The 20208-nt window shown below is 52.1% G+C and overlaps 3 protein-coding genes across 6 annotated transcripts; 1 reads left to right on the plus strand and 2 right to left on the minus strand.

Moving 5' to 3' along the window:
* Positions 1-44: 44 nt before the first annotated feature.
* COX6A2 (cytochrome c oxidase subunit 6A2) lies at positions 45-6626 on the minus strand. 4 transcript variants are annotated; one of them, XM_072942997.1, is made up of 5 exons: positions 6437-6626; positions 1242-1324; positions 568-654; positions 266-402; positions 45-170 (listed from the first exon to the last, which is right to left on the minus strand). In XM_072942997.1, exons 2-5 carry the CDS (start codon positions 1312-1314, stop codon positions 87-89), a joined length of 381 nt encoding a protein of 126 aa, XP_072799098.1. In that variant the 5' UTR covers positions 1315-1324; positions 6437-6626; the 3' UTR covers positions 45-86. The 4 variants fall into 4 exon arrangements, with proteins under 4 accessions (XP_072799098.1, XP_072799099.1, XP_072799097.1 ...); XM_072942998.1 differs by lacking the exon at positions 1242-1324 and having other exon boundaries at positions 568-740; XM_072942996.1 differs by lacking the exon at positions 6437-6626 and having other exon boundaries at positions 1242-1588.
* A 2249-nt stretch (positions 6627-8875) lies between these two features.
* On the minus strand, positions 8876-11663 carry LOC102539956 (uncharacterized). The gene is given in 2 exon segments (XM_072943001.1): positions 8876-11062; positions 11065-11663. Coding segments are annotated over 2 exon segments (1392 nt in total). The 5' UTR covers positions 11099-11663; the 3' UTR covers positions 8876-9704.
* A 54-nt stretch (positions 11664-11717) lies between these two features.
* ARMC5 (armadillo repeat containing 5) lies at positions 11718-18993 on the plus strand. The gene is made up of 6 exons (XM_072943000.1): positions 11718-12316; positions 13953-14060; positions 14161-14947; positions 16501-17027; positions 17667-17799; positions 17903-18993. The coding sequence occupies exons 1-6, from the start codon at positions 11839-11841 to the stop codon at positions 18720-18722; spliced, it is 2853 nt and encodes a 950-aa protein (XP_072799101.1). The 5' UTR covers positions 11718-11838; the 3' UTR covers positions 18723-18993.
* Positions 18994-20208: the final 1215 nt, after the last annotated feature.

A 20208-nucleotide genomic window follows, 5' to 3' on the forward strand; every position in this document is an offset into this window, starting at 1 on the left:
CCCCGCAGTCTCCCGGTGCGAGCCCCAAGGAGCCTGCGGACACACAGCTTCCACACTTTTATTGTCTGAGGGCATCAGCCAAGGTCTCAGGGCTGCTCATAGCCCGTGGGCAGAGGGTTGACCCGGGGATTGTGGAAAAGAGTGTGGTTGCCGTCTCCCCAGGAGAAGGGCTGTGGAGAGAAGGAGGGAGAGCGAGGAGTCAGCCTGGGGGGCCCCCGCATCCCCTCGCCCCTCTGCCCACTCGCGCCCTCTGGGGCCAGTGTACCTTGGTGCGGATCCGGAGATGGTGGTAGGGGATGAACTCCGGGCGCGTGTGGCGGCCCGAGTGGAGCCAGGAGTTGAGTGTGCAGAGGGCCACGCTCGGGAGCGCCAGCATGAAGGTCAGGAGGCGCCAGGTGCGGGCTGCAGCAGGGGACAGGCCCGGGTGAGAGAGAGAGGTGGACTGGGGCGCGAGGGAGGGTCACCGGTGGGGGTGTTGCCAGGGCCCTGAAAGGGCCCAGAGGTGGGAGTTGGGGGACAGATGGACAAGGCCAGGAACCCAAGGGGTCAGGCTCTGGCTGCACTCACCTCCGGCCCCTCCGTGGTCTCCCTTGGCCGCAGTGGCCAAGCCCCGACTCAAGGACCTCAGAGGCAAAGCCATTTCGGTGGGAGAAGCTGGGGACAACAGCACTGTCCTTTCAGTCTCCTTCACTGAGGCCTAGGCTCCCCTCTCCTCTCTTTGGGCCAATCACCTGTTGAGTCTGTAACATGAGTCGCTATTTTTAGGGGGTTTCTATATTTAAAATGAGGCCTGACAGGCAGGAGATCCTTCTCTCCAGACAGCTGCTGTACTGTGCCTCTTACCAAAGTAAAGGGACATTTAAAATACAATATTGTACACATATATATAGTTTCAGAGAACTATTTTGTTCAATACTCTATTCCCAGTGGCTAGGTCTTTACTAAATATTTGCAGAATGAATCGTGTCCTTTTGAATTTCAGGGTTTTTTTTAAATGTGTAAAATATATAATAAATTGTACCTTAAATGATCTTTATGAAGTTTAAGTGAAGTAATATAGGAATGTGCCAGGTTAGAGTCTGGCACATAACTGGAGCTCAGTATATGTATTAGTAACAATTCTTTGCAAAGAGCAGAATTCGCTTTGACTAGTTTTTAAAAGATAAGCAGTTGGGAACCTAAGGTAGCAATATCTCTGGTCTAGCCCGAGAGGACTACCATCTGCACCGCCAGAAACAAACCGTTCTGTGGGCCAGCTGCAGGGAGACACCACCACAGTTCACAGTGCTGGACACTGGATGCCAGAAACTTCATCAGTGCTGCCCTGGAAAGTGTCATCAAAAATTTAATTAATAGTCAGTCTAAGAAAGAAGAGGAAAACTTGATTCGAGCCAACCTGAGGATTGTAACCAGGGAGACAGTATTTGTAGCAGCTGGATGGACCTAGAGATGCTCATACTAAGCAAAGTAAGCCAGAAAGAGAAAGACAAATACCATATGATATCACTTATATGTGGAATCTTAAAAGATGACACCAATGAACCTGTTTAAAAGGCAGAAACGGACTCGCATAGAATATAAACTTATGGTTGCCGGGGGAGGGGGTGGGAAGAGAGGAGGGGTAAATTGGAAGTTTGGGATTTGCAGATACTAGCTGCTGTGCATAAGATAGATAAACAGTGGGGTCTGGCTGTATAGCACAGGGAACTGTATTCAATATCTTGTAATACCCTATAATGAAAAAGAATATGAAAAGGAATATATGTATGTAGTTGTGTCACTATGCTGTACACTGGAAACTAGCACATCGTAAATTGACTGTAAGTCAATTTAAAAGATAAAAATAAAAAAATAACTGGGGAGACAGTCTTACAGAAAGCTCTGAGGACGTTTCTAAAGGTCAAGGCAGTTATTATAAGTGTTTGAGACAAAGGGTTATACATCAGAATAACATATTGACAATTTACATAGTCCAACAATGCATATATTGAGTTATTGTGACCTGTTACAGTATTGGGAAAGGAGTGTTATCTCCCAAGGAATTACTTTGCTGGTGCTAGGAGAAAATTGCCTTTTTGTTCTCTTTTGTTTTTTTGGCAAGCAGGCATTCCTGTTCTTCTAAGGGGATCTAAAGTTAATGGATAATGCAGATTCACAATGCACACTAAAGGGAAGGGGTGGTGCCTCAAATGGGCAGAGAATTTTCTGCTTAAAATTTTTCTTGTCCTGCCTTAAAATAATTTTATTGCCTCAAAAGCCAGATTCTTCCACCCTCACCCCCTCTTGAAAATGGATTCTTCGTGAAACTTGCATCTTTGAGTTGTTCTCTTATGAATCAAAGAATTAAGAGGGCGCCAATCAGCAACACCGACATCATTGCCTGTGCCCTGGCTTCAAGAAAGGTTGGAATGGGCTGGGTACAGCTCAGTGGTGGAGCGCATGCTTACCTTGCACGAGGTCCTGGGTTCAATCCCCAGCACCCCTACTTAAAAAAAAATCATTTTAAAGATTGAGAAATTGAGTTTTGCCTTCAGGAGGTGGGAATTGTATCTTGGAGAAAATCCCCCAGTATAGGATGAGTATTTCCAAGGTGCTGGACAGCCACAAATTTGACAACTGTCTACTGCTAAGTATGTTATTTCAGTCTGGAAAAAACCTGACTACTTGGAGGAAGAGGAAGAACACACAGGCAGGCCCGTATGAACCTCAGAGGCTCTAGAAATCAGGGTTTTAGAAATCTGCAAGACAGGGCAGGGCTGACATCTGCGGTGTTCGTGGTTCTGTCCTCAGCACCGGCACTGAACTTGGCATGAAGTGGGTGCTCTAAATATATGTATTTAATGAATGTTTGAACCATGTTACTTTGGATAACTCTATGGAAATGCCTTTTCAGAACTACTGTCCAACAAGATGCCTCCAGTTTTGATCAAGAGCTGATACACCTGATCTGAATTAAATATATAAAAGAAAAATAAGTTTTATGTACCTAATCTAAATATATGAAAGAAAAATGAGGAAGGTATATTTTCAAGAAGGGACTCCAGACCTGTTCTTCCTGGTAATTCTAAACTGGTTCTTTTGTGGGGGAGGGCTTTTTTTTTTTTTACCTTTTTGTGGGCATTTTTTTTTAGGAACCTTGTTGAACAATCAAATGTTATGTAGTGCTGCTAAATTATTCCTGCACCCTCACTGATCTATGATGGAATCTCTCCTATAGTTGCTTTTTCCTAGCTGGACTTTGGAACTGCTGCTGAGAAGATGGGGCCTTATTCCAGTTAAAGTTACTTGAACTTCTCTGTCCACACACAGCCCCCTCCAGCTCCCTCCCAACTTACGATATGACTCTAGGAGAAAACAGAAATGAAGAAGGGTATTTTTACGTGAAAAGGTTCTAAGCACCCCTCTCTCCGCTCAGAGCTTTGATGGTCATTGCCAAACAATTCCCTGAGAACTCTCTTTCCCAGGTCTCAGCTTGGAAGTTCCCACTAAGAGTTTTTCTGGCTGGTACTTGGTCAGTGGCCTGAGGGCTGCTAGCATCCTCTGCTGCTGTCGCCCCCTTGTGGCACACCTGCCCAAGTACCCAGAGACTTCTATACAGGGAGTCTGTGCTTTTCTAGGCTGATGGTGGTTTTTGTCTTAACTGCCTCTGTGTAAGAGGCAGTGCAGAGCCAGCTCCTGCTGTCTTTATACCCACTACTGTTTCATAAGTTCTCTCTCACATAATTAATTGAGCTGCTGCCAAACCTTCCAGTTTCTAGAAGTTTAGGTTTTTCTTTGCTGCAGGCAGAGGGAAGAACAAGTTCACCAGCTGTTAAATAAACCCGAGTGGGCAGCATCCCAGCCCCCCTTCAGACATTCCTCTGCTGTTGGTGTTGAAGGGTGTGGAGGGATGACTGCATGGAGGTCTCTCTCGTGCCTGTTTCCTGGGACGCCATGACCATGACCATGATCATATTTTCCAAAGCAACGATCAATCCAATATGTGATTTACTAAATATAAACTTTGTTTGTGGAGGCCCTAAGACCAAATATTTGAAATGGAATTGTCCCAAAAGACAATTTAGTGATAATACAAGACATGGGTTAGTTACAATGAACAGTAAAGGGAATTTGAGGTAAGACAGAATCAGGGTAGAGCCCACCAGTAGCTCATTCTATGGGATAATAGGGTCTAAAGAGGGGCTGTTAGCTTCCTCTGACACTGGAAGGGACTAGAAGTTTATTATAACAGACATCTGTCTTTCTGTGTCATCTGCTCATCATACCTATGTCTTCTTCTTCTGGTAATAACTTTCTGGGTTTTCTTTGTGAAATTACCACCACCAGCCCTACCACCACCATTTTCTGTTCACAGTTCAGGTGGGGTTGACTCCCTCCTCCAACTCTAAGCGGGGCCACCTGACCCAGGCCTAGCCAATCAGAGCACTCCGTTCTCGTGGCCATAGTGATTGGTTTGGGAGGGGCACAGGTCCATGAGTCTCAATTTGGGGACTTCTTTCTGGAGCTGTTGAGACACAGTAGTACTTCAACTGGACTTAAGAGTTCAACTGGAGCCTTAGATGAAAGCCAATATTGAAGCCATTTTTAGAGCAGACTTGAAAGATTGGGAGAGATCTAGCCTTGTTAATATTATTTGAACCCCCACCCCGATCAAGATGTACCAGAATTGAGAAAGATTTGTACTCTTAGACTTTTCAGTTCCATGAAATAACAAAAAGCCAGTATGAGAGGGGGTTTTGAGTCTTCATTGTGTGCTAAATGTTTCTAGTGAAAAGATAGCATATCTCTAAACTTTTACCAACACATTTCCTACTCTGTTCCCCTGTACTGTGATCCACATTTTATTGAAACTTTTTTGCCTTCTTTTGTAGATATGTTATAAATGTCTTTAATGAACATTCTGGAGGATGTATGACTTCAATGAATTAAACTTAATGGGCACTTGAAGTGAAGGGCTCTGATATTTGTTAAAATGGAGTTAAGTCAAATAAATCATACATTGAGATATAGTCCAACTTGCTAAGGATTTAATAGGTTGAGTCTTTGTATTTTTATTTTCTTCTTCCATTTCATAATAGTGCAGTGTTATTCATCAAAATAAATCTATATGCTGTTACCTGATTTATCTGAAATACGTATCTAATGCTGGGGACACAGAAGACTTTAGCTGAGCCAGGCACACTTGTGCTTAGTTGGCTTTGTGGCTGGTGTAACTCAAGGCCAGACTGTGGCTAGACCACCTGCCAGAGTTTGAAATTGCTGCTCCCATATGAGCCCTACATCTCACATCCAAGTGCTGTGTTCACTAGACCAACTAGTATGTAAAGAGGCCTTAAAATGATGACTTATTAATCTCAGATATTTTCTAAACCACTATTTTGCCACTGCAAATGCTGATTATTGACAATACACTTGAAGGCCCTTCTGTACTATCACTGATGATGCTGAAAATTTGATGAGACCATCCTTGCAATTTGTGATAATCTCATCCTTACAATGCAAGGAACCACTTCCGGTGAAGTGCACTGGATCCAAGTAAACAGCATTGTCTTTAGTTGCTTTTCTCTGTTACCACTATAGACATAACCATGATCTCATTGACTGGCAAGTAAAATGACCAGGAAGACTTCGATTGGGTGTGGTCAGCTTCGTGGTCACTTTGGTTAACTTCCCAAGTGTGTCGCGTTGTATCTTGGGAGGACAAGGATGAAAGAAACCTGAGTCTTAGCATTAAAAAAAAAAAAAAAAAAAAACAAAACTCTGACAAACCAGAAGTGGTTCCTTGATTCAATTAATATTTACTGAGCACCTACGGTGAGTCAGGCACTAGGCCAGAGTCTCTGCCCTTATGGAGCTCCATCTACGGGGAAGTCAGACATGTGACCCGGCATTCGCGACGGTTCTCAATGACGCTGTAGCAGTTACCACCCCAGGTGTGACAGGGGACTGTGGGAAGGCTTTGGGGGCTCACATAATAAGTAGGACAAGTTTAGGTAACAGAAAAGGGGGAAGGGCATTCTGGGCAGTTGGAAATAAAGTTAACTACAAAAACACAGAGGTGTGAAAGGCTGTGGCCAGTAAAGCTGCAGAGGTAGGGCAGAGCCAGACTGAGAAGACATGTAGGTCACGTTGAAGCATTTGAACTCTCTTCTGTAAGCCATGTTGGGGGGTGAGGGTGGGCACAGATGCTTTTAAGCAGGGGAGTGACATCAGATTCAATGTTGGAGTCTGGGGTTTAAGCGAGTACTGTCACTGATGGATTATATGTACGATGAACCAGAATGCAGAGGCTGGAAGCAGAGAAGACTGAAAAGGAGTCTACTGCAATAATCTAGGCAGATGATGGCAAGGACTTGCACTTAAGGCAGTAGAACTGGCAACAGAGGGAAGACAGAGTTGAGAAAACTTTCTAAAGTAGGCGAATAGGATGTGGTACCTGGCGGGACTTGAGTTGGAGGTGCTGTGCTAGGGGAGAACAAGGAATCAAGGGCTGGGGTAGCAAGTCTGGAAACTCCATGGGTGATGCTATGAAGCACTTCTCTGCCGTCTGAAATTCTCATAGAGTAACATTTTTTCCCCACTTTTTCTCTGCTCCACGTCCTGTTCCGAGAGGGGCGCCACTGCCGGTCCGCGGCCGGCAGCCTCCGAGGGGCCTGCTGGGAAATGTAGTCTCCCGCAGGGGGTCCTGGGAGCGGGAAGTGCGTTGACCCCTGCCCCCGAAGCCCCGGAGACCCGGATGTGGAGGGTCTCAAGCATCCTTACCCAGCCTCTGGCAGGGGACGCTCCACCCCCGGCCGCCCAGTTAGCTTCTCACCTCCCCAGAAAACGCGCCCCCGTCCCCTAGCCTTCCCAAGAAGGGCCGAAACGGTAAGAGCAGTGAGCACACCACAGAGCGCTGCATAGGAACCCCATCCCAGTCCCTAACTAGAACATGAGAGGAATGGCTAGAGGCGGTCTCTTCTCAAGCATGAGGTTTTCGGGACCACGGGACCACGCCAGGCCAGGACACCTTGGCCAGGGGTCACCCAGTTGCCCCAGCCCAGCGATTTTTGAGCCGCGCTCACGCGGACGCGTCGACCCCGCCCCCGAGCCGCTCTCTCCTCCCTGTGCGCAGAGGGTGCACAGGACGCGCTGGAGGCCGGAACTTCGCGCCCCCTAGGGGCAGAGGGCAGTGGCGAGCGGCCGGGGCTGGATGGCGCTGGGTGGCAAGGTTCAAGAGGCTGGCTGGGTCGCAAGGCCAGGCGGGATTAGAGTGAGGCGAAGGCGAGTGAGGCGCTGAATTGTGGTACAGAATTTCACGGGGCGCCTCCAAACTCAGTAATCAAGATAAACAACATTGTAATGCGGTATTTCAAAAATCAAAATGAATGTAAAAAAATGCGTAATGAACAAAATATCGACCATTTAAATAAAGACAATGCAGAATCCCTGTCCTCCTGGTGAATGTCGAGGGACGGGAGGAGGGAGGGAATCTGACTTGGACCGGGAGGTGCTGCTCCAGCATCCCCAGCACCCTTCCCCAAAAAGCACCGAAGTCGTCACAGTTGAGCTTCCGGGTGGGCGGGACTGCCAGCTGCCAGACCGTGGCCACACCCACTCTGCGACACCTGCCTCTATACCGCCCACCAGGCTCAGAGGAGGAACCTGAGTCCCAAGACTGGGTGAGATCTGAGACAGATCTGGACGGAATCCAAGCTCATGTCCTGACCTAAGCAGAAGGGCCAGCCCAGGGGAGGCAGTATTACTGAGTTCCCCTCCCTCTCAACCGTCCCAGGCCTTAGTATTTTCAGAGCGCCTCTTAATATGAGAAACTAGCTTCCAGGTAACTAAAAGGGATTGTGCAAACAAATCCTCCTCCCACGCCCACCTCTGCCACGTACCTAACATCCATCTGCAGGTAGAGATTTTGCAGAGAATACAATCCACCCCTGAGGAAGCTGAGCCCCAAAGGCCACTCGGAAGAGTATAAACAGGACCTGATCTTAACAACTATTTATTGAGCGCCTACTGTGGATGTGCCTGGCTCAGGCTTCCAACTCTGGCCCTGACTTGTGCTCTACGAAGTGCCGTTGATGGGGAACATGCAAGAAGCTTTCCCTTCTTTAGGGACCCCGTGCCCTGGGGCATGTGTTGCTCCCAGCTTCAGGAGACAAGTGGCATCCATTAGCTGTCACCTTGAGGAAGCCTCTTATATTTGCTCCAGGTGAAAGTGCTCTTTCTCCACTGCCAGCATCAGTCCTGAGTCCTTCTCCTTCGCGACACAAAGCTACCCTGGGACTGGGGCTGTCTTCCTCATTTTTATAACCTTTGGGAGAAGCTAGCAAGTGCTAGCATGTGGTGCCTGCGGACCGATGCCACCAGTGAAAGGGCTCGAGCCTTGAGGAAGAGTGGGGAACTGACATTTACCAAATCATTTCCTTGACCCGGGTGTTTCAGGTAGGTGGTCCCATGAATCCCTTGCCACAATCCTGAGAGGTAACTATCATCATCCCTGTTTTACAGATGAAGAAACTGAAGCTCAGAAGAGGTAGACCTGTCCGAGGTCACACAGATAGGAAGAGAGAAGCCTGGACACTGTTAGAAGCTGAGAGAGGGGTTACTTCCCTTCAGCCCCTATTCTATGTGGGTACAGTTCTAGATGCACCAAGCCTGATAAAAGGCAAGACTGTGGGACAGGGCACCAGATGTATGGGGTTCATGGTTCCACTGGGTGGGCAGTAGGCCTCCCCCAACCTCAAAAAGGCTACAGTCTGTGCCCCTCCCAGGAACAAAGCAAGCTACCAGGAGGAAAGAGAAGGGCCTCACAGCTTAGACTTGGCTCTGGGCACACACTGTGCATTGCTTAAGGAAGCCTCCCTCTGGCTTCCATATACGCTTAAGTTTTACCAACAGAAACACATTTGTTTATTTAGGCAGCCCTCTGCAGGGCCCAGGCAAAAGGGCCATGTCCAATCCCCAGTGTCTGGGCACAAGTGAATCTTCACCATTTTTCCTGTTGAGGGATCAGAGATAGAGCCCGGGGAACCTGCAAGGTAATAGGCTAAAGAAGAAGAAGGGGTAGATGACTAATCTCGGGCCTTTTGCCCCTGCCTAGAAATGGCACAAAGCATCCCCTGAAATCAACAGACAGGTCTCCTCGTCCTTTGCTTTGGCCCAGGGCCCCACCAGTTTCACCCCGTTCTTTATAAGAGTTCTCTTTCAAAGGGGTCATACACCCCAGAGCTCACATAATAGTCCCAAATTCAAATTGCCTGGTCCTTCTGCCACAACACAGCCTTCCTTAGGGTCTGCTCTGGAGGTTAGGGCCCCCAGACCCCGCTCCCTTCTCCACTGCGTTCCTCATGGGGGCTTTCCTGGTGTCCAGCCCTGTTCCTCTGGGACAAGGTAGTTGTTGCTCTGGGTGTGATTAGCATCATCCCTCCCTAGGCCTTTGAAGGGATCTGGCCAGCAGCTGCCAAAGGTGTATCTGCATCTTGAAGCAGCTGCGCCAGTGATGGATAGCACTTGCCATCCAAAAAATCTCCCTCCAGCTGGCCTTCTGTCTCCAGGGCCTCACAGGCCAGGCCTAAGTCCAATTTTCTGTTCTGATTCCTCCAGCCTGGGGTTCCCTGATTCAGCCCACAAACCAGCAACCCTAGAGGAGCAGAAACACGGTTTGCTGAGAAGTGCTAGTCTGCTCAGGCCTCTTGAGGTCTGGACCCAAGTCAGGGCTGAAGTTGGGGCTGAAACTTAAGCCAGGGATATGGGCTGCCACCCTGGTGTGTCCGCTGGTGCTGGCCCAGGTTGGAGCTGCGGGCAAAGGCCTTGCCACACTGCAGGCCGACATAGGGCTTCTCACCGCTGTGCGCCACCTGGTGGATGAGCAGGTGGGAGCTCTGGCGGAAGCTCCTGCCACACTCGCTGCAAGCATAAAGCTTCTGGCCAGTGTGAGTGTGCTGGTGCCGCAGCAGATTTGAACTGTCTACAAAACTCTTGCTGCAGTTGGGACACTGATAGGGCTTCTCGCCTGTGTGCGCTCGCTGGTGTTTCAGGAGCTTGGAGCTGTGGTTGAAGATTTTGCCACATTCTGGGCAGGCATAGGGCCGTTCACTCAAGTGGATACGCTGGTGCTCAGTGAACTGGGTGCGCTCACTAAAGCCACGGCCACACTCAGGACACCTGAAGGGGCGCTCGCCATTGTGGGTGCGCTGGTGCCGTAGGCAGTCCGAGCTGTTGGTGAAGTTCTTGCCGCACTCACAGCAACTGTAGGGCTTCTCCCCTGTGTGCGAACGCTGGTGCTTGAGCAGGTAAGAGCTACGCCCAAAGCTGTCACCACACCAGGCACAGAGATAGGGCTTCTCACCCATGTGTGAGCGCTGGTGCTGCGCCAGGTTAGAGCTGAGGCTGAAGCTCTTGCCGCATTCCCCGCAGCGGTAGGGCTTCTCGCCTGTGTGCGTCCGCTGGTGCTGGATCAGGTTGTAGCTAACGCTGAAAGTCTTACCACACTCCGCACAGGCATAAGGTTTCTCACCCGTGTGCACCCGTTGGTGTTTAACCAGGTCCGAGCTGCGGCCAAATGCCTCCCCGCACTCTAGACACTCGTGGGGCCGGAGGCCTGAGTGGGAGCGACGGTGCTGGATGAGGTTGGAGTTCAGGCTGAAGCAACGGCCACACTCGGGACAGGGGTACGGTTTCTCGCCAGTATGTACCCGGTGGTGCTTAACCAGATCTGAGCCACGTTGGAAGTTTTTGCCACACTCTGGACAGCAGTAGGGCTTGTCACCTCCGTGGCTGCTTTGGTGGTGAATGAGGTCAGGGAGATAGGCTGCAGTCAGTCCACATTCCCGGCACTCGAAGGCTTTGGGGACAGCAGGACAGTTGGTCCTGGCAGGATCTTCTTCCTCCCCAGGGCCAGAGACTGACCTACGTAGGTACTGCAGGCCCAGCATCATTTCCCGAGCGGCCGGCTGCCCGGGCCATATCAAGAAGGGCCGATTGGGTGTAACAACTCCGCAACTGAAGGGGGACCCCAGGACTCCCTGGGATCCTGACGTCCGGTTCTCCCCCTGCTCTGCCCCTTGCAGTTCTCCCTTGCAGCTTCTGGCGCCGCTGACTCCATTGCGGTGAAGAGAGTCCCGTTTTCTAGATACCAGCTACTTAACTCATAAACACAACCAGAGCTGGAGACACTTGGGACCCAGGGATCCAGCAACGGAAACGGAAATGTCCACTAGCCCGTGCCAGTCTAGGAAATAGCAGCGAACGGTCTCGGTAGGTTTAACCCTCTCATTCACCTGACGGAACAAGTGCTCCCACTTGGAGCCACTGTTAGGAACTTGACTTTTTCCGCTTGGCTCGGGGTTCTCAGTCGGTCAGCGCAGACTTCGGTGCCCCGGCCACCCGTGGGAGGCGGCAGAGAGAGCCTGCAGGAAAAGGTTATCGCTGCCGAGGACACGCTGGGGGCGGACTAGCCAAGTCACCTGGAACGGGACGGTACTGAGACTCTGGTCAGATGTCTGGGTTCCCCCGAGGCACTGACCCATCCGAATACCCTGGGAGAGTTTCCCATCCATCCTAAGTTAGGTGTGTTAAGCTTGGCGCGGACTACACAGCCCAGCGTGCACCGCACGCGCCTCTTTGTCTCGTACAACGATTAACCACTGCTCTCTACGTGTCTTCTGCGACTGTTCAAGTCAGACAACTGGGATCGCGAACTACAACTTCCGACTTGCATAATAACTGCGGCGGCGCTATTTAAAAAGCGTCAGAGAGGAGGTGCCTGGCCACGCCCCTCTCTTCCAGTTCCGCTCCCTTGGATGAGCTGCGAGGAGGGGGGCGGAGCCTTAGGCCTGAGCCAAGATGGCGACTGCGAAGCCAACCCCCACGGACTCGCTCTCGTTCTGCCTCGCGCAGCTCACGGCGGCGGCCGGGGAGGGTCTAGGTGGGGGAAAGGACACAGCTACCAACGAGACACCCTTGGGCCGTGCACTCCTAGCCCTCCGCACGCGCCACGTCAAGGCAGCGGGGGGAATCGAGCGCTTCCGGGCACGCGGCGGGCTCCGCCCCCTCCTTGCGCTGCTACGGCGAGCGGCTGCAGCGGGCCCCGCCCCGTCCCAGACTGGCCCCGGCTCCGCCCCCTCGTCGGTGGAGTCAGCGGCTTCTTTTGGCCCCGCCCCATCGCCGGGCCCCGCCCCCTCCGCGGCGGCGGCGGCGGCGCCCTCTCCTCCAGCGCGCCTGCGCAAGACGCTGGACTTGGCGCTCAGCATCCTAGCCAACTGCTGTACGGAAGGGGCGTGCCGGGCTGAAGTGCGCAGACTCGGGGGCATTCTCCCATTGGGTAAGTGCTCCGCCCTCATATCCTAGAGGGATTCCAACTACGCCTCTGTCCCTATCTGGGCCTAAGCGGTCTTTAGTTCTTTGTGTTGTATCCTGAAAGAATGCACTTTATGACGGCGCAGCTCCCCCACCTCTCAAGCTGTCATGGCCCGTGACGTCACTGGCCTCTCTATAGATCGTACCCTAGCCCTCCTAGGTCAGATAATTACAGCCAATGATCTGGGTATTGACTGTGGAGCACCTCTCTCGCATCTGGGCTGCTGGAGCCAAAGGGTTATTTGATGACTCTTTCAGATGACTCTTAACCTACATTTATGCTCACAGCAGGCACTCAGTGCTTACTGAGTGTCTGGCCTTGTGCAGGGCTCTTAAGTCCCATTTGATGAGCGGGAGATCAGGAGTAGTGATTAAGGAAGTGGGCTCTGCAGTCAGCTAGAACCCTCCCAGGCTGGGATTGTAATATGGGGTAATAGCTACCTCGAAAAATTGGGGTAGGGAGAAAATGGAATACAAAAATAGAACTCAGATACTCTAAGCATGGACTGAGTACTTCCAGTTATTAAAAACTAGCACAATAAGAGGGGAGGGTATAGCCCAGTGGTAGAGCACCTGCTTAGCATGCACGAGGTCCTGGGTTAAATACATAAATAAACATAATTATCTTCCCCCCAAAAAAAACTAGAACAATAAGAACAAATCCTAATCCAATATTTTATAATAACTATTCATGGAATGTAACCTTTAAAAACTGTGAATTACTGTATTGTATACCTATACCATATAATATTGCACATCAACTGTACTTCAATTAAAAAAAAAAACAGAACAAATCCTAACAAAAAATGGCAAGGTTTTCTACTCACCAGTTAAATTGGTGCCTCCTAGTGGCAACAATGTGAACACAGTTTACATGTCATTGCCTGCCAGCTATGAAATTTTGCCTATTTTGATGAACTCTTAATTTTTTGAATAAAATAAAGCATTAACATTTAAAATTTGCAAAAATGCATGCAGACCTTGATGTATTCAACGAGAGGCCTGGCACATTTATAAATCCTCAATAAATGATAGGTTTTGTTGTTAGTGTATAACCCTGTCATTCCTTCTCTGTTTTATATTTTAAATATCTCCTGAAACCATCACTTATTTGCGTTCTTCCATCATGTGCCCAGAAAATGGTGCCCATGTGCTGGACTGTGCTGGTAGCTGATTTGGTTCAAGCCATTTTCTCACTATTGTGACAACCTCGGTGTTGCTCCCTCTGCCTTATTCTTCTCCCCTGTAGTCATTGTCCCCATGGCTGCCAGATTATATCATATCACTCCCATTCCTAAAACCCTCTGTTGCTCCCAGCATCCTCACATTCAAATCCTGATCAAGGCCCTTCATGAGGTCATAGCATAAACACTTGGTCTCACCTCTGGGCCTTTACAAAGTTTGCTTCCAAACTTGAAATGCCCTATAACACTTCTGTCCACCATCCTTCTAGCAAATACCTACCTATTGAACCTTCCAGACCCAGCAAGTGTTAGCCTATTCTGCAGACCTTCCCTGTCTCTCTCAGGCCACATTCTTGAGGTAATTAATGAGAGAGACAAGAAGAAGTAGAACCCTCAAGAGGCCAAACTCTCTTGCAGTGACCATTCTTCAGTGTGTGAAGACAGACAGCATCCAGAACCGAACAGCCCGTGCTCTGGGGAACTTAGCCATGGAACCTGAGAGCTGTGGGGACATCCACTCTGCTGGTGAGCAGTCTCCGAGGGGGGAGTCAGCTAGGACCTGGGGTGGACAAGGGACTTGAGGGTCTTTCCTTGCTCACCCTCTGTCCTCTTCTTCCCTCTCCAGGTGCTGTCCCCCTGCTCGTTGAGAGCCTGACGGCCTGCCAGGATTCACAGTGCCGGCAGAGTGTGGTTCGTGCCCTTCGCAACCTGGCAGATTCACCCCAGCACCGCCTGGCCCTAGCGCAGCAGGGAGCGGTGCGCCCACTGGCTGAGCTTCTGGCCGCTGCCCCAGACCCTGCACTTACCTTGGCCTTAGTCCGTGCCCTCCTGGAGCTGAGTCGAGGCTGCTCCCGGGCCTGTGCTGAGCAGCTAAGTCTGGGTGGGGGACTTGGCCCACTGGTCGGCCTGGCCTCCCACCCCAAAAGAGCAGTGCGTGAGGCAACTATCCTGATCCTTGCCAACCTGTGTGCCCAGGGCCTGGTGCGGCCTGCTCTGGGCAATGCTGGTGGCGTGGAGGTGCTACTAGGTGAGCTTCGGCGGCGTCGGGGCCCCAGCGGGGCCAGCCCCGCCTCCCAGCAGCCCCTGGTGCGGGCTGTGTGTCTGCTGTGCCGGGAGGCCATCAACCGGGCCCGACTGCGGGATGCTGGTGGTCTGGAGCTGCTGATGGGCCTGCTGCGGGATCCTCGCGCCAGCACCTGGCACCCTCGTGTTGTGGCCGCCCTTGTGGGTTTCCTCTATGATACTGGGGCCCTGGGCCGGCTGCAGGCTCTGGGACTTGTACCTCTCCTGGCTGGGCAGCTGTGTGGTGAGGCTGGTGATGAGGAAGAAGAGGGAAGAGAAGCTGCTTCCTGGGACTTTCCTGAGGAGCGGACCCCTGAGAGAGCAGAGGCTGGAAGCTTCCGAAGCCTCAGGTGAGTTCCCAGCTGATGCTGTGGGATGGGGGTTTGTGTCTGCTCCAACCCTCTTCCCTATGCTTAATCCCCCAATTCTGTCTCAGCAAGACTTTTATTGACTCTGACTCCTAATTCCGGGTTCTCACTGAACAAGACCACTTTCTAGTCCTAATTAAATACACCTCTTCTCCCCTGGGGCCACCTTTGACCTTTCCTCCACCCCAGCACCTCTGAACTTTTGGTCCCAGACAGGTTCACTGGAAGGTGGTATGTGCACTGGTTGTGATGATACACTCTGGAGTCTAAATTCTTATTCTAGTACCACCACTTTTAAGCTGAGTCATCTCAGGAAAGTTAATTAACTTCTCTGAGCCCCAAATTCCTTGTTTGTAGCATGGAGGATAATAATACATACATAACCCATAAAGTTGTAAAGATTAAATGAGAGCACTTTGCACCTTACCTGGCACTAAGCAGCGCTCAGTAAATATCAGCCTTCTTGTGGACTCTCTGACCTCACCTCCCACTGCTTTCCTGGTGCCCACGATACTCTTGCACGCTGGCCTTCTAGCTAGTTTTTGAACCTGACAGGTAAGTACTGTCTCAGAGCCTCTTTGGTTGCTGTTCCCCCTGTGTATGCCTTGATTAGATCTTACCTTCTCAGTGGGGGCTGCCATCAGCACCTGATTTTAAATGTCAGCTCTCCCCTCCCCCGGCTCTTTTCTATTCCCTTTTACTTTCCTCCATATGCATCACTTCACACCACACTAACATACCTTGTGGTTTCCCTATTTTGTTATCCTTTTCCCCTGTCGACAAAAATAATCAATAATAAGAATAGAAAATAAAACTAAAAAAGGAAAAACAAAGAATAGAAGAGTTTTATTTGAGCCAAACAGGATTAGCCTGGAAGCCTGTTTCCCAGATTACTCTGAGAAACTGCTCCAGAGAAGCAGGGTTTCTAGCACAGTTTTATATCTTATCAGAACAAAGACCACTAAACAAGTCAGGGATACATTTCTTCAAGGTTTCAAAAAATAGACTAGCACATACCGTACAGCATGTACAGTATGGCCTTGGTACCTGGGAAGAGAGTCTTACCATCAAAGGAGGACCAGCATTGGCGTCCCCGGAAAAGGGACATTTAATCTTTATTTTTAACATGGACATTCTTGTAGTCAATATGTCCTTTCCTTTAAGAATTAAAGCAGATGTACAATATATGTTTGATAGGCCACAGCAGGCTATTTTAGTTAGCATCAAATTCAAGTTAACTCATATGTAAGCCAGAATGACTTCCCTATATCTCAATATGTGAAAAGAAAGGGTCCTCCTACCCTTTAGGGTAGGAGGACAGGAACTTTTGCTCATTGCTTCTCCTAAAACGGATCTTAGCACATAATAGGCATCAGTAATTGCTGAAGGAACCAGGTTTTTCCCCCACCTCTCTTTATCCCTCCCTGGATCCATCTTCTCTCCTGGATTCAGTTACCTCCTTTTGCATGATCAATCTTTTGGCCCTGCGCCCTCCCCTCAGCTCTGGGTTCCATCCCCTGTTTCTTCCCATGCAGGTCCTGGCTGATCTCTGAGGGCTATGCCGCAGGCCCAGGAGACATCTCCCCCGACTGGTCCCCCGAGCGCTGTCCGCCGCCACCGCCGCCGCCGCCAGAGCCGGCCCATCCAGCCAGCCCTTCCCTGGGCCCAACCTCACTGCGGACGCCCCGCGCCCTGCGCACCCCGGGCCGCAGCCCCGCCACCACCGCCGCCGAGGAGCCGTGGGGCCGCGAGGGTCCTGCGCTGCTGCTGCTGTCGCGCTTCTCCCAGGCTCCCGACCCCAGCGGGGCGCTGGTGACCGGCCCCGCCCTGTGCGGCCTGCTGGCCTACGTGACGGGCGCGCCGGGCCCGCCGAGCCCCCGCGCGCTGCGCATCCTGGCGCGCCTCACCTGCAACCCCGCCTGCCTCGAGGCCTTCGTGCGCAGCTACGGGGCCGCGCTGCTGCGTGCCTGGCTGGTCCTCGGCGTTGCCCCCGACGACTGGCCGGCCGTGAGGACCCGGCCTGCTCGTCGCAGCCAGCACCAGCACCAGCACCGGGAGCTGGGTGGGTCCCTGAGCGCCTTTCCGCCCACATGCGAGGCCCCTACCCCATTCTGCCTTCCCTGCACCCTGAGGCTCACCCGCTCCCGCTGCCCTCAGCTCACCTTTAAACAACCTCAGCCGCTAGGTGGTGGCGGGAGGGACTCCCTCCTGTTCTATCGGGGCTGCACACAGAGTTCCAACTTTTACACGAGCCTTGGGGTCCAGAGACCCTGGCACCAGACTTGGCCCCAACGTGTTAGAATTATGCCTGTCTGCATCTCCCTATCCAGTCTCTTCTTGGCTCCGCATTATCCTGTCTTCCCACTGGGCTCACTGATTGTGAACCCAGGCTCAGGCAGCATGCCCTCCTAGGCCCCACCACCCCTTCCAACCCTGCTAGGGATGGCCCTGTCCTCTGTGCCCTGTTTCAGGCCTTGAGGGCCCAGCCTCCCTCTCTGACCATCCGACTTCCTGTTCTTGTCCTTGACCTCCAGCTCCTAGTGTCTGGACCTCATCCCTCCCGAGCCTGCGGTCATCCCCCTCTTCCTTGCCCTGAGTTTACACCTTCCTTCCTTTCAGGGGCCCAGAGGCCTGTCTTGTCTGTCCCACCCCAGTCTTGGACACCAGCTCCCAACCTGACCTGCTCTGCCCATCCCTGCAGGTGAAATGCTGCTGCAGAACCTGACCGTGCAGGCTGAATCGCCCTTTGGAGTGGGTGCCCTCACTCACCTGCTGCTCTCTGGGAGTCCCGAGGACCGTGTAGCCTGCGCACTGACCCTGCCCTTCATCTGTCGGTGAGGGAGATGTGGGTGCCTTGCAGGGGTTGGGGGAGCAAGGTTGCTGTTCCCCAGTCCCACCCTCTTCCACCTTCTAGAAGATTCTCTCTTCTCCCTAAAGGAAGCCTTCTCTGTGGCGCCGGCTACTTCTGGACCAGGGCGGCCTCCGTCTCCTCCTCTCGGCACTCACTCGGCCAGCTCCGCATCCGCTCTTCCTCTTCTTTGCTGCGGACTCCCTGTCCTGCCTCCAAGGCCTGGTGTCTCCCACCGTGAGCCCAGCCCTCCTACCTGCAATTCCCTTGGACCTAGACCCACCATCCCCTTGCCTCTATGAACCTCTGCTGGGCCCAGCCCCTGTCCCAGCCCCTGACCTCCACTTCCTACTGGACTCAGGCCTCCGGCTCCCTGCCCAGCGAGCCACCTCTGCCACCGCCTCCCCCTTTTTCCGGGCCCTGCTAGCTGGCAGCTTTGCCGAAGCTGAGATGGATTTAGTGCCACTTCGAGGCCTGTCACCCAGTGCAGCCTGGCCCATCCTGCATCACTTGCATGGCTGCCGGGGCTGTGGGGCTGCCCTGGGGCCTGTTCCTCCGCCAGGCCAGCCCCTGCTGGGCTCAGAGGCTGAGGAGGCCCTGGAGGCTGCTGGCCGTTTCCTGCTGCCTGGGCTGGAGGAGGAGCTGGAAGAAGCCGTGGGCCGCATCCACCTGGGACCTCAGGGTGGCCCAGAGTCCGTGGGTGAGGTATTCCGCCTGGGCCGGCCCCGGCTGGCTGCCCACTGTGCTCGCTGGACACTGGGGCCAGGGCAGTGCCCACGGAAGCGAGCCCTGGCCCTAGTGGGGCTTGTGGAGGCAGCAGGCGAAGAGGCAGGGCCCCTGACCGAGGCTTTACTGGCTGTGGTGATGGGGTTAGAACTGGAGGGCAAGGGTCCTAGCCTAGACTGTTGATGTCCCCTGGGAGGAGACCCGAGGATGAGTTGGCTATGAAGGAGGTCCCCCTCAGAGTGGCACAGGAGGAGGCTGAGCAGAAGGAGTCACCGGTAAGGACCTGTGAGAGGATGGACCTCAACCCTGGTTGATGGTCTGAAGACTCAGGAGTGAGAAGCTAAGGCCAGGGGCTGGGCATGGGGCCCACAAGATGAAGAACAGCCCAGAGCCCCAGACACCTGGCCTGGCCCGGCTTTCTGGAGTTGGAATTAAAAACTTTGGAGATGGGCTACCCCTGTTGTGTGGTGTCTCTGCTTACTTTCCTGTAGAAGTCCCTCCACCCCCTCACCCATCAAGTAGGGTCTAGTCCAGGTCTGTCTCAGTAGAGTACACCCTTGGTTTAGAAGTTTAATAAGTAAGTATGGGCTGATTCCTGGAGCCCTGGAATATGGAGGAGTTCCCAGGCTTCTCCCAAGGATGTGGTTTTGGGCCCCAGGGGAGGCCTGCTTCCTGCTCACGCTACTTCATTGCTCAAGCAGCCACCCAGCTGGATGCAGACCTTGGTCAGGGCTAAGAGGGTTGTGCTGAGGGAATGTAAATGTGGGGATATACATCCGAGGCCTTGACATTACTATTTCCTCAGTGCTCTTCCTCTTGTCTTGGGCCTTTAATCTCTGGATCTGTTTTCGTGTTTTGGGTCAAGTGTCCTCCTGCTGCTTTTCTAACAGAAGACCTGTGTTCTTCAAGTCCGTGAGGCCCTTACTCATGCTCAGACAGCCTGAGCCCTAGGCTGACATTCAGGTGAGGGAAGGGCTCATGGTTTTTGTCGCCCAGGCAGGGTCTCCATGACCTGGCTCCCAGATCACTGACCATAGGTGGCAGCCTGACTGTGAGGAGGGTGCCTGGATGGGGCCTTCCTGTTAGCTCCTGTGGAGCCAGCGTTGCCACTTGCCACCTCTGTGTCTCTGTGAGTGTCCAGGCCTCTGTTCTCAGGCTGTGCTTTAGAAACACCCAGAAAGCTTTTTAAAAATACTGATGACTGGGCCCTTTCTGACTGACTTGGACTGAGGGGAGGATGCCTTGGGTATCACTCTTTTTAAAAATCTCCCAGGCTGTTCTGATTTGCTGCTGGGTTGAGACCCTCACCCCCCTGCCAATTCCAGGGCTCATACCTGGACTCAGGTCTGGGTTGAAACCCACAGTCCAGTGGCTGCAGCACTGTTGTGTCTGTCCATACCCAGCTCCAGAGTGTCTCGTTTCCACCTTGATTTCTCAGGGTCTCTGTCCAGGGAAGGCCTCTTGTTCTTTTGTGGCTGGGGTCTTTGTCTTGCTTTCTTCTCCGTTCATCAGTATATTGGGAAAAGGCTCTTTGGGGACCAGTCTGGGTCACCTCAGTGTTGGAAAAGGCTGGCTGGGTCTGGCTGCCTGGGAGTTCTCCCTGAGTCTTCATGGGGCTTGGGCCTGGTTTCTGTTTATCTGTGTCTGTATGTCTGTTTCCAACTCTATA

The sequence above is a fragment of the Vicugna pacos genome, chromosome 18, assembly GCF_048564905.1.
Source record: "Vicugna pacos chromosome 18, VicPac4, whole genome shotgun sequence".
Lineage (NCBI taxonomy): Eukaryota > Metazoa > Chordata > Mammalia > Artiodactyla > Camelidae > Vicugna > Vicugna pacos.

Coding starts and splice junctions, on each gene's coding strand:
- COX6A2 (XM_072942996.1), bottom strand. CDS start 1,338: ATGACACTTTCCAGGGCAGCACTGATGAAGTTTCTGGCATCCAGTGTC. Junction 403..567: donor AGACCACGGAGGGGCCGGAG/GTGAGTGCAGCC, acceptor CCCCTGCTGCAG/CCCGCACCTGGCGCCTCCTG. Junction 171..265: donor ATCTCCGGATCCGCACCAAG/GTACACTGGCCC, acceptor TTCTCTCCACAG/CCCTTCTCCTGGGGAGACGG.
- ARMC5 (XM_072943000.1), top strand. CDS start 11,839: ATGGCGACTGCGAAGCCAACCCCCACGGACTCGCTCTCGTTCTGCCTC. Junction 12,317..13,952: donor CGGGGGCATTCTCCCATTGG/GTAAGTGCTCCG, acceptor ACTCTCTTGCAG/TGACCATTCTTCAGTGTGTG. Junction 14,061..14,160: donor TGGGGACATCCACTCTGCTG/GTGAGCAGTCTC, acceptor TTCCCTCTCCAG/GTGCTGTCCCCCTGCTCGTT.